The sequence below is a fragment of the Plectrocnemia conspersa genome, unplaced genomic scaffold (genome assembly GCF_051122295.1).
Source record: "Plectrocnemia conspersa isolate PC_06_02 unplaced genomic scaffold, ASM5112229v1 ptg000012l, whole genome shotgun sequence".
NCBI lineage: Eukaryota > Metazoa > Arthropoda > Insecta > Trichoptera > Polycentropodidae > Plectrocnemia > Plectrocnemia conspersa.
The window spans coordinates 8,259,870-8,277,875 of NW_028277176.1; the positions used below are offsets into that span (position 1 = coordinate 8,259,870).

The 18,006-nt window shown below is 29.4% G+C and overlaps 1 protein-coding gene across 2 annotated transcripts in view; it reads right to left on the bottom strand.

Annotated features, from left to right (window-relative positions):
- Oamb (Octopamine receptor in mushroom bodies) overlaps nucleotides 1–18,006 on the bottom strand; it is a 190,012-nt gene that overhangs the window by 89,523 nt on the left and 82,483 nt on the right. For both annotated transcript variants that reach the window (XM_088199107.1, XM_088199108.1), the window contains exon 3: nucleotides 17,052–17,495. In XM_088199107.1, coding sequence (XP_088055233.1) covers nucleotides 17,052–17,315 — 264 coding nt within the window. In that variant the 5' untranslated portion in view covers nucleotides 17,316–17,495. The remainder of the gene's footprint in view (nucleotides 1–17,051; nucleotides 17,496–18,006) is intronic.

Genomic DNA, 18,006 nt, shown 5'->3' on the forward strand with positions numbered 1-18,006 from the left:
CTGTTTATATTTTAATATTATAAATATTAAATTTATATTTTCAATTTTAAATACATAATAAATAAAGTTATTTGTCGCAAGATAAAAGTTCACACCATTATAATCCATTCCTTTATTAATATTTATTTAGCACGCTTCTATTTATATTATGCAAAGCCCGTGTTACTTGAAACCATGTACATACTTATAAACTGAACTTTAAACTTTATATTCGTTATTAAAAATAATAGAGTTAAAAATACATACTTTCAGTTTATTCCTTAATAAACACAAAATACGTGGGTGTACTTTTAGAAGTTTATAGTAGTACAATAAAGTTACTTTATGCAACAAAATTATTATTTGAAGCGAGTGTGAAGATAAAAATAGATGATATATTTTGCAGTATAAACTTTTATTCATATTAACTTAAAATTGTATTTCAAATATAAATCGATATTTATTGTATGGCATCAAAAAAAAGTTACGACATTTTGACGTTAATTTCCGATAACGTTGAGCTTCACTTCACGACAATTGATCCAATTAGACAACTTGATCGGACATCAATGGCAAAATATGTCGTTTAATTGATTTTATCGATTAAATTCTAAATGCTTATGTACAAAAATAATATATTTATTAAAATATATTATTCTTTTATCATTTCAATAATGAGATTTTATATACTCTGTATTGTGTGTTTAGATGCTCACACACAAAATGTTTTGATAGCTTGCTTGTCATTTATATTATACTCTACATAAAGCTGTCAGGAGCAGCCATAAGCCTTTGCTAGTTTTTCCGTAAAAATCAAGCATAAACTTGGCGTGAGCATTGAAAACCTACACATGCCAATCATGTATATGACACATAAAATAAAATATAATTACATCGAGAAAATAGAGTGATTTTAAATCGAATAAAAATATATATAATATTATAATTTTAGCAACAAAAAATTTAGACCATAGACGAAATTATTGATTTTCAATTTATCTAATAACATACGGACGCCGAACGTGAAATGAAATTTATTATCCAATAAGAATTCTTTTCTTGAGGGCGAATTTTCGATATATTGAATTTGATTTGTACTAATTTAAACCAATAGCTAGTTTAATCAATATCTATATTATTAGACTTTGAAGAGCTTAAAAATATATATTAACTACTACTAATATTATTTTCTATCTATACATACAAGCGACTCTGTCATGAGATTTCTCAAACTAAATTTTGTTGAAAATATCAAATAAACGCTCTGAATCTTAGTTAAGCTTATCGTGCATTGTCATGCTGCTTTTATATTCATTTTATGCTGCTTTTATATTCATTCATCACAGATGCTGCAAGTGTAATGAAAGATTTTTGGCATAAGACTTGCACAAAAGCTGTTTTTAAAACATGAAATATACTAAGTCGTCATTATTGTAATTTATAATTACTAATATTGATAATGTTGATGCGAAAAATTATATCATTATTACAATTGAATTAAAATTTTGTGTATTTAAAAGTCACAATCAATAGCAGTTATCGACACGACAACACATTCTCAATCATTATTTATGACGTTATTTAAACACGCTAACTGATTCGTTGATCGAAACTGATTAAATATCGTTACCGCTAATTTTTACATTAAATTTCTAACTATTCACAAAGCAATAAAATATTTCATAATACAAAAAATGTAGGTGGGTATTTTTAATTATATTTAAAAAGATACAACTCATATATTTCCGCTGATTTACCATCGCAAAAATGTAAGGCAAATCCAATTTTGATGGCATTTGCACGTAAATTATCCACATTTTTAATCTACAAGGCCCAGTGTAAAATTATTTTTTACAAGATCGTATTATTTGATTATAAATTTATATAAAAATTATCGAGATGTATGATATTCGCAGACACATGGTATTTTTATTTATAAAAATATTTATTATTAACATTGTGAAACGGACTGTATCTTTCCAAGTGTAGGAACAATTTATTGCAGCCTTTTATTGTCTTTGTTTTCATTTTTTGAAAAAGTCAAGTTACAACAACTGTTCCGACATAATAATTGTGTTATTGTATTTACAAATTATGTCGAGTCACCAGCGTAAACTAAAATAAAAATATTTTTAATTTTTGTATAAAGGTTATTCAATTAATTAAAAATCAGCCTAAATGAAAACTTAAATAACAAATTGAAGTATAAAATATATAATTAGTTTATTACATTCATGGCAAATGGAGGGACATTTTAAAATGTAATGAAAAATCTTTTTGTGTGCAGAAATAAATCAGCAGTGATCTAGCATAAATAAAGGAACAAACTAAAATTTACAACGCGTTTACTACAATAAATAAAATACTGATATACAAAAAAATAATTTTACCAATCTAGACAGTAGTAATACTTTTATATTTTATCTGAAGCACAGGTATTCCATGCTGCATCTTATACATTATTTTTATTTAGTTAATAAATTTTATTTTATATATCCCTGAGTTTTCAGTGATAGCTTACAAATTATATTTTCGTTTAATGTTTTTATGAAGTCATCCTAGTTGGTTTTTGCTGTTTTTCATGACAATTATTAAATAATCATCGGATGGTTTTATTAATTGATACAACAAAAAGCTCCCAAAGATTTACAGAGCCTATTTTAATTAAAAAATATATGTAAAAATATAGATATTACAACAGCAATTTAATTTGCTTCTTAATGTTGTACAAAGGAATTTCTAATATGGTCTTGCTTTTAATAAGTAAAAATGAGTGCAATTAAGTTATATTTTTCCACATTACAAAAATTGTGAATAAATTAATTAATAAGCAATTTTAAACATCTTGCTTTGAAGACTGCTTATTGATCATAGTGTATGGGGTAAATTTATTTGAGCTTAAATCTGGAATTTATCCGAATCATATATTATATGCAGTATCACGTTATGATTATGTATAACTAACATATAATAAATAATAATTCATATATTATTAAAGATTATAAAAATATTTTTTTAACATATCAACTATAGTTCGCTATAAATTAAGATAGGATATTTTGCTGGTTTTGTCTTATTGAGCTTATTTTAAGTTACGCTTTGCTTTTGTGGCGACTGGTGACCACCATGAATAGTAACAGACAAAAAAGGGCAATTGTCTCATTGTTAATGCCCGTAACCAAGAATGTTCACCAATAATAATGAGACAAACATCATGGCACAAGAGGGATTTCTTTTGACTACACAACACGGGTCGTTAAGAGAATCCCTTTTGTGACTAAACGGTGCGGATGCAATTAATCATCACAACAGCAAGCCCTTTCCGTAGAATTCGAAAGTCGGGGCAAGCAAAAACTCGCTTCCAAATATGCAACATCCGATTTCTAGAATTCTACGAAGCGACTCCAGCGATTAGCTAGGAGATCGACGCACAAGCGGGATTGGCCAGCAAGTGTGCATCCCCCAAAATAATATAAGCCCGGACTCCGACGAGGAGACGGCAGTTGATCCGCAGTTGGTCCACAAGACCTTGGTAAATGGCCCAAGGCAGTTAATCCACGAGAGTCAAGCGAGAGACGAGACGTTGATCCACGAGACAAGACACCAGACGCCAGAGAGCGGAGTCAGCGGCAGTCGATCTACCAGCAGCCTTCCTGAGGAACCAGCTACGCGCCCCCACCTGACACTCCTGACACCTGTCGCATGCAGCTTGAGCCATCCTGAGCATCATCAACTGCACGAACTCCGACATCACGAGAAACGTCACGCCGTATTCGTCCATAACAAACTTGTAAATATAAAATAATAAACAGTCTAATAGGATTCACCGAGGAGTCTCATTGGCCGCGAGGTCAACCACCCCTAGGGTTACGTTCCCTAAACTTTTATTATTTGGTTTTTAATATTAAAAGTTTTGATTTTACTACTGTGTTTAATAAAGATATATTTATCGTGTAATCAGTTTAACAAACTAAAAATTGAAATAAAATAAGTATTAAAAATATGATTAGGAACTGCAAGTTCCTCAAAGCGTGAAGGTGAACTGTACATTTTTTCAGAAATATAATAAAAAAATCTAAATAATCTAAAAAGATTTTATGCAATGTTGATCACGTCCGATATTTTTCCACGAATCGACTTTATTTTACATCATTCGTATTCAGCGCAGAAGCTGTTATCGAAGAGCCGACGAATGAAAATAATGAGAATAGCCTTTGTTATTCATCGATTAACCATTCCGTCTGGCACTTTCTCTGATTTCGCAGCATTCGAATCCGCGAAAAGTATTAAGACAATCCTTTTGCGCAAAAATAAATTACGTTAAAAAGACATAAAATCATCTGCGGCGCGGATGTCTCCTTTATGGAGTACTAATAATATTTAATATTTTAGGATCTAAATATGTAAGGCGTCAATGCTCCACGGTTCAATTAATCCGAGTACCTTTGGTGCAAACATTTGAGCGTTTCTCTGTTTGCGGTCCTATCTCAAAGTCGGTCGAGCCCATCTGTAATAATTATGTACCGAAATCAAACAGTTATTCAGAAACTCAACTCGTGTTTGACGTTGTCAGGACGGAGCAAGTTTAACGTTCAGAATATGTCGAATTGCGAAAATAGACGATTGTCATTTACACGGTTAAATTTTGTGTCCATTTATAAATAATGCTTTATTACGATTTCGCCACAAATGTTAAAATACATGCTGTGGGGTTTATTTCCTGGTCGAAATTATGTTCAATCTTATTTTTGCTCTGGATAATATTGAGAAAGTTTATTGCAAAATATGAAATAATGGAAAATATATATTCCAAAATGTATTATGTTACTGGTAATAAAAAAATATATTCTTTGAGAGTTTATTATTAAGCAAAATAGCTTAGATTCAACCTTTTAGGTAGAAGCGTATTAAATATACAATACATTAAGGCGCTTTAAGGGACACGGTCAATTGGGCGACGGCGATTGGGCGATGGTCAAATGGGCGATTCAAAATGGGCGACGGACAAATGGGCGATGGTCTTTTGGGCGACGGTATTTTGGGCGATACAATAATAATGCATTACAAATAAATGTGTAGCAAATCATGATCTTATAATTAATTAAATAATTTACATAATTTAATACATATTAAAATATATATATACATATACGTACATACGAAAATATAAGTAATATTTTTTAGAATAGAATTAAAAGATGAAAACATTATTCGGTCTAAACAAAATATAATATACCTACATAAGATATAGTATGTATATATTTACTTATCGTTTGTGCTTATTTAATCATAAAATATCACTTAAACAGTTTGATTTTTTTCATTCAAGAATTTAAGAGAGTTACCCGATATCATAAAACACTTAAAGCACACGGCTTAAGTCGGTAATTTTATTATAAATACCTACCTGATAAATGTTCTTAGTGGGCCCTTACGCGAATTTTTTTTATGTTTTGAGCCTTGGAAACTACTGTGAGAACAAGCTTTTGGAATTTCCAAAAATCGCATATTTTACAGTTATCTATTTTAAATTAGATAGGATAGGTATATAAAAATGTAATAACACAGAACTAGCGCTGATAAGTGTTTATCGTGGATTTTACCCTTTACGAGATTTTTTTATGTTTTGAGACTTATAAATTACTGTGAGAACAATCTTTTGGAATTTCCAAAAATCGCATATTTTACCGTTATCTATTTTAAACTGGATAGAGTGGTTATATATAAATATAATAAGCTAGAACCAGCGCTGATAAGTGTTTATCGTGGATTTTGCCCTTTCCGCGATTTTTTTTATGTTTTGAGCCTTGGAAATTAGTGTGAGAATAAACTTTGGGAATTCACAAAAATCGCATATTTTACAGTTATCTATTTAAAATTAGATAGGGTAGTTATATATAAACATAAAACCCCATAACTAGCGCTCAGTATACTTTAATTTTGACTGAAAACATTCGCAAAAAGTTTCGTTGCGTCTTTGAAAATTATTTTTGTCGTGGTTTTAAAACACTTTGTCACAGTGTCATTGTGTTTTTGGTAAAAAATTCAGTACAGCAAGAAAATAAGAATGTGTCTTTATATTCACATGTGGGTTATATTTTATGTGTTATTTATAGATAATTATTTTTAATGGATTATTGTTGAGAGCGACTAATTTGAGTTACCACAGTTTATATTCTTCATAAATGGATAATTCAGACATATTAAGTCAAAAAGACAAGAAAAAATATTTTTGGAATTGATATCTTTATGAAAAGAATAGACCAAAGAATTTTTATAAAAGTTTTGAGGTACAATAGAAAAAATATCATAGAATATTTACGTGGTATTGCATATAATTATAATATGAGTTAATAATTTGAAAATAAAATTGTTTTTCATTTAATATACATTTTTGTTTTAATGTATATTTTATTAATATTCAAAATAAAGCAAAGCGTGCAAGTTTTTTTTAATTTCTGTCGCCCATATGACCGTCGCCCAAATAACCATCGCCCAATTGACCGTCGCCCAATTGACCGGAATCGCCCATTTGTCCGTCGCCCAATTGTCGCGTACCGCTTTATAATTAGTAGGTTAAGCTTTTTTATGTCTAGCATTAATATACATGTGTTTTTCATAATAATATTTCTGTTCAGTTAATATATAATTAAATGCATTTCGTGGAATTGCTTGTTTACAATTTTAATATTGAGAAATTATTTCAAAGGCAATAAGATTATTTTTTCATTATGTTACTAAGCAAAGAAATTTATCAGGACAATATTTTTTAAGGTTTTTTCACTAAATACATTTTGACTGCTGTAGAATTGTTAAGCACGCCTTAATTTAATTATATTTTAAATAGTCCAAGCTATTAAAATATATTTTTTAATGTTTAACAAGATGCTTTATCATATAACTAACTGAGAAAAAAATATTTTTCAATATTTTTACAAAAACTGAAATTTAACAAATCATGAGTAGATATATTTTTGAAAAAAAACTAACTGGTTTTAACTATATTGTATCGGGTAATTAACAGCTTTTTTACACTACTTTGTTATTTTACATAGGAAATTATTAGATGGACTTGATTTTTTTAAAGTTTATATTTTATTAATTTAGGCACTTTTATATTCTTTATTTTTTTACATAATAAAAAATGTTCAGTGATTAAAATATCTTTTATGTTATTGTCTATTTAATGAATAGTTAATACAATATGTTGCTAGCTTTGTGTGTTACATTAAAAATGAATTGAATATAATTTATTGCTAGCTACGGTTTTATAATTTTTATGGCTACTATATATTATTTCGTTGTGAAAACACATTTAAACTTCTTTACCACAAAGATATATGTACGTTTCTTGTCAACAACAATTTTAATAAATAATACTCATTAAAGCATACAGTTAAAGAAAAATCTACTTCACTAAAAAAAAAAATGTGGATAAATTTTTTATAAATTTAATTTGCAGTTCATCAAAAAAAATTTACAATTTAGTATATTAAGTATTTAAACTAATTCCATCAGTAGTGTATTCTTATGAACTGGCAAAAATCTGATATTTTTGTAGCTTAGAATAAAATAAACTTGTTTCGGTGTTTAACCCATTTTTGTTAAGGTTTTGGCGGATGGGTGATAATAAGTTGGCCATAAAAAATAGATGCATACTTTACTTTAAAAAAATCAAGAAAAGACACAGAGATTTTTGACTATACAGAGACAATAATGACAGTTTATAATACATCAAAAAAAATATTATGCATTTAATTTAGGTTGCAAAGCTTTTAATTTATCCTTGTAACCCTTAGCCGAAAATATAAAAAAATCAACTACATAATAAGACAACAGCACTGATTTGGAATCAATCAACTTATGTTAAAAAAATCGTGGGTATTCTAATTATATTATAAATCAATTCTAAAATAGCACAATTTAACTAATATTAATAAAATTTCTTGGGTTTTGTATCTTTACTTTCCGAATATCCTCCTTATAGAAAAAGGCAAATTCCCCAAACATTTATGTAGCACCTCATGTGAGTTTATCTTCAAATTTGTACAAAAAAAGTAGAAGGCACATTTTTTGTTATTCCCCGGGCGCAAAGTTTAGTTTTTTAAGTAAATCAAAAATATGCTAATGTAACCTTTTATTTTATGCCCTTGAAGCTAAGGAAGCTATCAACGTAAGTTTACGTGAAACGATGCCATTGAGAGAACGACCTATATTTATGTTATTGATCCATTCTGCGATATTTCACTATGTAAACTTAAGTTTCCATATAACCCACAACATATCAAACTCGTCAATTTATAACTTGTCTGTTTTATTTGTTTTGTATTCAACGTCAATTCTCCGCAAAACTTTGACAAAACTTCTTAAAGTGAATTTACATATTTCGGTAGCGATCTATCAAACGTCGCTTCTCATTTTCGATTCGACCATACAAAAAAATAAAGCAAGTTATATTACATTTTGGCCTCCTTTGAGATTGAACGCTTTGATTTCAACATAATATCATACAAAATGCCGCGAATGTCAACGTTTGATTTTAAATGTGTATTACATATATCTGTACACTACGTAAGTCGTTATTTATTATACACCGATTTCATCAATTATTCATGTAATTTATTTATCGCGCAGTATTCGTTAAAAACTAAAAATATCCAACGGCATTCGCGTTCAAGTAATTGGTTAAATTTGACTGATATTAATTAAAGTTTAAACGTTTCGTGTGATATTTTGAATTTCATAATGTTTTCCAACAAAATGATTAATTTCGATACAATGGCCATTGCTCGTTAAAATGAAACGTATTTTGATACCGCATTGAGGAGTTTATTTATGACGTCAGTGTGCGTGCAAATGACGATTGACGTCACCAGACATTCATAGAATACATGAACGATTTTTTGCGGCTTTCTAAGATTGTTTCTCAATGTTCTCATTAGGATTCAGACGAGAAGCTTTTCAATCGTTAGTATGAAGTAAAAAAATAATAATAACAAAGCAAATGCAATTATGATAGGGAAAAGGTTATCCTTATTTTATGCGACGAAAATAGAACTATGTGTAATTTATGCACATTTTTTTATTAATTTGCAGTATGGATGTAATGAAAATGCAAATTGTTTATTTAGATTAAAGTAATTGCATTGAAGATTTAACAAGACGCTGAAAAATATATACTATCACATAATCTGTGCGTAGATTCAAAGTTCCAACACATAAATATGACCGCAAAATCTGTTTAAATAGATTTTACGTATATACATATATGTCGTTAATTGCCGTATTACTTTTTTTACGAGTTTTAAAGTCGTTTCGAAGATCGAGCTAAGCTCTTGGGAGATTTAATGTGACTGATTCTACACCAGATAGGATGATCAAAGCAAAAGCGAAGGGTTTTCTCTGGTTTAAAGTCAGAAGCAAAATGAAAGTTCCGATTAAAACGAAAAATGAAATAAAATTATTTTGTATGGCAGTGTTCTGGATTATAAGCGATCGCGGAAATATGAACAGATCAACGTTCCTACTCCCTCTTTATCCATTGACAAATCTGGATAATTTGGGTGATTTTTTTTATATGTTTATTTTTTTACATATATATTCAGCAGGCGCGTACAATGAGAAAAAATGAGCGTGCGGAACGTGTAACGCACACACTTATCTCTCACTCACTCTCGACACTTAATATGAAAGCAAGCGAAAAGGAATGCATCTCATCGTACGCATCTAATACTATATTAATACTTCAAAAATGTTTTCTATTGATTTTGGCAAAAATATGTGTAAATTTTTTTTTAAAAATTGTAAACGTCCGAGATTCAACTTTTAATACCTAGTTTCAACCCCTAAAATCGATATAAAATGATTCGGTAAACTTAGGTTTGCATTTAAAAGTTTGAACTTTTCAAAATCGTGTAAGATGTAATTTGAAACACATTTTATTTTTTTTATAGCCATGGAATGGTTTATGTGTAACTTTACAACATTTCTCACTAGCTAGTTGACTAATTGGCAAAAATTGAATAATCAATCACGTGTATTTGAGAGATTGCATTATACAAACCGTATAAGAACAAAAAAACAGTTTTCACGAAAAAATATAGAAGAATTTTACAATAGAATATAAATTTAAATTTATAAAACAAAGTATGTCACCCATGTTTCAAATTAAGCACGTGCTGGTATTAGGTATTGATATGTAGGCCGATTTATGTACACCAAAGGGTATACCAAGCGCACTATTCATACCAGAAAGTTCACAATTTAACAATTTATAACATTGGAAATCAATATGTAAACTATTTTTTATAAAACGAGGCGAAAATACAGCATATGGGCATATAAAGTATACGTTGAAAAATATATATTGCTGTTATTCGCATACATACATATATAAGTGATATTCATGTAAAGGACAACAAAAAGATTACCACATGTTCTACCAATCGATCACCATATTTTTAAGTCTAATCCTATACATATAAAGTGTGAAAACAGAAGCAAATTATTTGCCTAGTCAAATATTTTCTTATATCTTGTTTGTTATAAATAGTGCATATGTTATATTCTGATTATTATAAAATATTTATGTTAATGTTTGATGTAAGAACACTTATATTTATGTTTAGGTCCTTTTGTATTATTACATAGTAAGCCAAATTACTAATGGGTATATTATATATTTTTTTATTTATAGATGTATTATATAACAAAGCAAAACATATGTACGTAACATTTTTAATGGAAACACTAAGACTGTTTTTCAATAACAATGCATCTATATTTGGTGTACTAAAAGTTGTAGAGCTGCAAAGTGCATTTTGTAATATACTATTTTTTTAAATCATGAAATCTATTTTTAAATAAAATGTTTACGTCTAGTTGTCAAAATTTCAAATTAGCGATGATCTTATTAATTTTTTCTAAAAAAAAATTTAATTAAAAAACAACAGACTCAGAAGTGACCATCAGTGAAACTATGATGTCTGGTTATACAGTAGTTCTAAATTCAATGTTACTACTTAATATTAATTAAAGTCGTACTTTTACTTAAGCATCAGTGTTTTTTCCCCAAAACATTCAATCGCTAGTCTTACAATAAACCTAATGATTTACTTTACAAATATAATTTTTTAGAACAAAATATGTATTTTGCTTCATCAAGACATTATTAAATATTTTATTAGCTAGCAATTATATTTTATTTTTTTTATTTTTCAAACTAGACGTGAGAATTTTTCAATCAGTAAAATTGTAATTCCACAATTAAAAACATTATATTAGCTCATGTTATTAAATTATGCCAGTTTGCGTTTTAACAGTCTAAGAAATATTAGGGTTTTTCGTAAAAATGGAACACCACTGTGAGAAAATTTTTAACAGCTTAACCATTTGAGTGCCACACATATTTTTCATATTATGTAAGAATTTCTAACAATTTCATAACTACAAAAAAATCAACAACTTTTTTAAATGAGAAGTAATTGTAATATTTTTTATACACTATAATAAAAACATAACAGTTGTTAAACGTATGTAAAGGGTGTTTTAAAATTAATGAAATTGTACAGTAAATGTTGGCAACCCTGAAAAAAATTGACAGCTGAGAGTTTAGGGTTAGTAAAAATGGAGCGTTACACGATACAACAACATGTTTTCATGATTGAACAATATCTCAAAATTAATGAAAGTTTGGCGGCCACATTTCGTAAACTGAATACAAAATATATACGGAATAGTGTTTTTAGATCGTCAACTGCGAAGAGATTAATTAAAAAATTAAGAGAGACTGGATCAGTTGGAGACGCTAAACACACTGGTTGTCCAAACACAAACCGATCAAATGTCAATATCGAAGCAGTGCGTGAGAGTGTTGGTGAAAATCCCGGAACATCAATTCGGTGTCGTGAACAAGAATTGCAAATTTCAAGAAGCTCTTTACAGCGTATACTCACAAAAGATCTGTGTCTCAATGCTTACAAAATTCAATTAACACAACAACTGAAGCCTAATGACTATGCACAGCGAAGAGAGTTCTTTGAATTAATTATTGAACATCAACAAGTGGATGCTGATTTTTCGAGCAAAATCATCTTAAGCGATGAAGCACATTTTCAACTTGAAGGCTTCATTAATCGCCAAAATTGCCGTGTTTGGGGTTTGGAGAACTCACATTTGCTTGTTAAAAAAGTAATGCATCCACAACGTGTCACTGTATGGTGCGGATTTTGGACTGAAGGCATCATTGGACCATATTTTTTTGAAAATGAAGCTGGTTAAGCAGTGGCTGTTACTGGTGCTCGATATCGCGACATGATAACACAGTTCTTTCTACCGAAATTGGTTGCTATACAGCCCGTGAAACAATTCAATTACTACATCAGATATTTCCTGGTCGCGTTAATTTTGGGACACTCTTTACATATATATTAACAATGGTGGATTTAATGAAGATATGTTGCTCTGTAAAACATTGAAAACCACAACTACTGCCATTGATATTATCAATATATTAAAATTATGTTTAGATAAAACTCAAATAAGAATAAAAAATATAAAATCATGTGTTGCAGATAGTCCTCGTGCTATGAAACGAGTAAGAAACGCGGTTGTTTAAAATTAATGAAAGATGACAACCCAGACATATTGCTTGTACATTGTATTATTCACAAAGATAATTAAGGTTTTAAGAAGCTTTTATCTGACCTTTAAAAAAATATTATATTTAATTATAAAATGTATTAACTCTATCAAAGTAAATGTCAAATGTAAACGTCTCTTCAAACAATATTGTGGGGATGAAAATGCTGAACACAACAGACATTGCTTCATGCTGAAATCAGATGGTTGTCGCAGGGGAATTGCCTGAAGAGATTCATGAAACTGTTTAATAATTTTAATGAGGTTTTGAATGACAAACCCAAAATGATGAATACTTTTAAATGTAGTTATTGATCAAGCATTTGTAAGTTATTTGACAGACACCTTCGAAAAATTAAATATGTTAAATAAAAAAACTGCATGGAGCAAATAAGACCCTTATAAATGCGAAATACAAGATATTTGGCTACATTAAACTTTTTCAATTTCATAAAAATATATTTATTGTCTAAATAAAGCGAAATGACTGATTATGTTATACTTGTTATTCTAGATCATATAGGTAGAATGACTTTTGAGGTAAATAACAATTTAAAATAAAATGCTTGCCTATATTTAATAACTCAACCGACGTGACCATGCAATAGATAACTCTTAGACGTGTAAAAAAATATTTTTAAAACACTATTTAACATTAAAATATAATGGCGTGGCTTTGCGATGTGACTATGACAAAATACCCAATTATGACAAATTTAGCGAGAGAATTACTGTACCATTACCATCGTAAAATTTAGTTGAATGCGGTTTTAGCGCTGCAAATGATTTGTTATTTATCACAAACCGTGAAATTTATGATTTATATTGACCAAGTTAGTACTTCAGATAAAAATGCTTACTTAAAGAACAAGGATGGCACTAATTTGCATGTAACTTTCTTTGAGTTGTACGTGTAACATAATTACATTTTAATTTATGTAAACCATCTCGGGGGAGCTCAACAATTTTTACTCTTTTGAATATGAATAATGTTAATTAGTTTTAAGTTGTTAAATATATAATAACATCTAAATTAATAATATAAATATAAAAATTAGTTATTCGCAAAATTGTTTTAACTAACTTTTTCTCTATGAATAAACATGTTTTTAATACGCTTCTTAAAATAATATAAATTATTTTTCAAGCATACTAATTATATATAATATACATGTTACCGGTTTAGAACTAGTTTAATGTAAATAATTACTTATTATCTAAACTCAATAAAAAATAAGAATATAAAACAAAACGTTTGTCGTGTTAGTTTAAGGAGAAAACATTAAAAACCTTTTACAATTTAAGCGAAAGAAAAATAAAAATACAGAAAAAAAAATACTGATAATTTGAGTGCATATGATTGAAAAACTGGAATTGTTGGTATGTTGTCTTTATCCTCTAAAACAAATTTAAATTTAATGTTGTTTTTATCGTAGTCACCGATTTCGCATTTTTTGGTATGAAAATTATAGTGTCCTTTAATTGCTATTTGAAATTTAATATGATTTTTTGAAGATTAGTTTATGAAGGTGTATTATATATTATTTTTATAGCTATATTTTTAATGACTCGTAATTTAGATAAATTAGTATTACTTGTGTTACACCACACAAGACAGACTTATATTAAAATGAGTCTAATTAATTGCTTATAAATTAAAATTTTATTTTTTAAAGTTAACGCGCTTTTTCTAATATTATATATCGTTTTAAGAGCAACAATGATAGCAAGTCCTTTAGAGCAAAGTTTCTAAATATTTTTATTAAATTTAGGCTTGGAGTCTAGGTGCAAGCCTAGACTCCAAGGCCTAACCAGACCTAAACCCTACAAAGAATTTATAAGCATAATTAAAAGGAAAGGTTGCCCAACACAATTGCAAAATTAAAGAAAAAATTGCAGATAAAATGACTCCGTTCACATGCAAGTCATCTAAAAGAGTTGCATCTGCAATTAAAGCTAAGGGTGGGCCTACTAAATATTAAAAATAAATAATATTAATTAACACTTAAAACAACCCCGATCAGTTTTTTATTGATATTTTCACGATTTTTTAAGATATAACACATTTATTGGGGTGCCCTGTATATAAAAAATATAATTTTAATTTAAAAATATCATGTTTTAAAAATATTTTACAATTATAAATATATTATACATTTTTATATGCATTTAAAATGTATAATATATGTATATAATATATTTATACATTTTTTTTCTTAAAAATAGAGAAATATATGAAGGAGTTGAAATTAAAAGTAAAATATATTTGACAATATATTTTACTTCTAACAACAACCATAAATAATCACCTATATTAAGAATTTTCACAATAAGCTGGTCACTGTAAATTATATTTCTATATTGGTATAATGTATGCAACTAACACAATACGAAAAATATCTACCAAGCGTCTCAATGATTTTTGGTGAATTTAAAACTTCCGCTTGACTATAGAATTAGTTAGTAAAAAACATAATTTTTAGAAAGCGGCGTGCATATTAACCTTTTAGAAAAATCGTTATATAAGAACACCATAAAACAACCTACATTATAAACGTTTGTTACCACTAAGCATTGTGACGGTTAAATATGCATTATTTCGCCAAAATATGTTGTCATTGGAAAACAACCAAAATGATTTCGTTTATTGAAATATATATTGATGGTTTATTAGAGTGTGTGAAGATCATAGGCGGAGTCGATACGCCAAAATTGGTATTAATAAACCTTTTCTTTATACGGCCTAAAATGTTTCGCTATAACGGCAAAAAAACTTTTTTCGATGTCGATTTTTTAAAAATTTAAAAAATAGATTTAATTTGCATAATTTTAAAATATAAGGTGAAGCAGCTAGCGCCGATGAGGCCGCATCTAAGAAATATCCCAACATTTTAAAGGGAATTATTGAAAGAGGTGGTCATAAACCTGAACAAGTGTTTAACGTAGACGAAAAAGGGCTTTATTGGAAGAGAATGCCTGATTGCACGTACATTTCAAAAACCGAAAAATCTGCGCCTGGTTATAAGGTGTCTAAAGAACGATTAACTTTGCTACTTGGTGCAAATGCCGCGGGTGATTTTAAGCTAAAACCACTTTTAATATATTTGTCCGAAAATCCAAGGCCTCTTAAAGGACTAAATAAAAATCAATTACTCGTCATATGGAGATCCAACAAGAAAGCTTGGATGACTAAAGCTACTTTAGAGGATTGGTTCAAAAATCACTTTTGCACAGAAGTGAAAAAATATTTGCGAGACAATAACTTAAGCAACAAGGCTTTGCTAATTTTGGATAATGCACCAGGGCATCCTACTAATTTATCCGAACTATCTGAAGATGTCATGATTGAGTACCTTCCGAAAAATACAACAGCTCTGATCCAACCAATGGATCAGGGTGCAATAGCCACTTTTAAGGCATATTACCTACGCCGAACTTTCCGACAACTTATAAGGGAAACCGATGGTAAATCTTCAATTAAAACATTTTGGAAAAACTATAACATCAAGGATGCTGTTGACAGCATCAGTGAATCATGGAAGGAATTAAAATTAAGAACAATGAACCATGTTTAGAAAAAAATATGGCCAGAATGGGTAAAAAGTACTGATGCAGAAGTTAATTGCCTTCCTGAAATTAGGCAAAACATTTTGGATCTAGCACATGATCTCGGCTTTGAAGGTTTGAACGAACGTGATGTGCTTGATCTACTTGAAGCTGATAGGGAACCCCTTTCATAAAGGAACTCATTCAGTTGCAAGCAGAACCGGCATCGAAAAAATTGTCAAAAGCTTTTTCCTATTTTGAACAAGGAATAAACATATTCCTTGAAAATTATCCTGACGTCGAATGTAGCGCTAAAGTTTCTCGAGGAATTAACTCAGCCATTAGCTGTTATTAATCACTGAAGAACGAAATAGACAAAAAGGCAAGACAAATAATGTTGGACAATTTTTTTAAGCCAGGCCCATCCTTACCAGCAAAAAATGAGGACGACAGTGATCTGCAGGTTACTATTTCTACATCGTCTTCAGATTAAAGCCATTTAAAAAAAATATGTATGTATACATACACATATTTTATGTAACATGAAGTTGTTTCATTTTTGTTTATGGATTATTGTTGGTTTTTGGAGTCTGTTATTATTTTATGTACAAATGTATGTACTTGCTATGTATGTATTTTTGATTTAAATGAAATAGAAAGATAAAATGCAATTTAAATGATAAACCATGTTACATATTTAACAAATTTGGAACCGATCCCATTGAATTTGTATGAATTTGTATTAGAATAATTGATTCGTTATACGGCTTTTCGCTTAGCGGCCAAGTTTCGTGGAACGTATCTAGGCCGTAAAGCGAGGTATGGGTGTACTTGAATTACATTTTGATATTGATAAAAATAAATAATAATAATATAAAAATATTTACCTTAAACACTTCCCAGGTGGCTGAAAAAGGCAGCACGGCCAATCCGACCAGCAGATCAGCCACAGCCAGCGACACAATGAACAGGTTGGTGACGCTGCGCAGCTTCGACGAACAGAAGACAGCCGCGATGACCAGGCAGTTGCCCACGATGACCAGCACGTTGATTATAGCCAGAATAGCCAGGCTGGCCAGCAAAGACGGGTCGCTCCACCTGACCGACTCGCGCAAGGCCGCGCAAGCGGTCTCGTTCAATGAATTGTGCATATTTTTTATTTTATACTCTATCAACACTGACAACACTGTTCGTTCATCGTGCAACACTTCGCTACCGGATGACCGGTCAGCGACACATCACAATACACTCATTGTACACTTAAGTCACTGAGTCGAATAAAAATATACTTCAAGGCATAGTTTGTTTATTGTGGTTTCATAATTGGCGAACTGTAATAATATTTAACGGGCGAGTTGGGTTTTGTTGGCCAATGGAAAATGTTAAATTATTTATTATTATTTTAGTACCTTGGTCGAAACGCGTTATTATATACGAAATTGCGGAGCTTTTATACAAAAATGTTTATTTGAAAATTTTACGAACATACCGTAAATCGTTTGTTTCGATATAACGTATTATTTAAATATAAACAAAACAAAGAATTGTTTTTATTAAAACAAAAAATAATATTTTAATTTGAATTTGAATTTCGTAAATATTAAAAAAAAAACATTTTTATATTTAATACAATACTTAATCGATAGTTATGATATAATTAATAGCTTCAGTAGTTACAAAATCTATGATCCCGTTTGCATCATAAGATTCCCTATCGAGCTCGACGGTTTACCGTTACATTCTAATTAGAATCCACTACTATTTGCCTCTCAGCCATACACCGTGGAGGTGTTACCCTGCGCTTCTAAAGAAATATTTACCATTTTAGTTTTATTATATAAA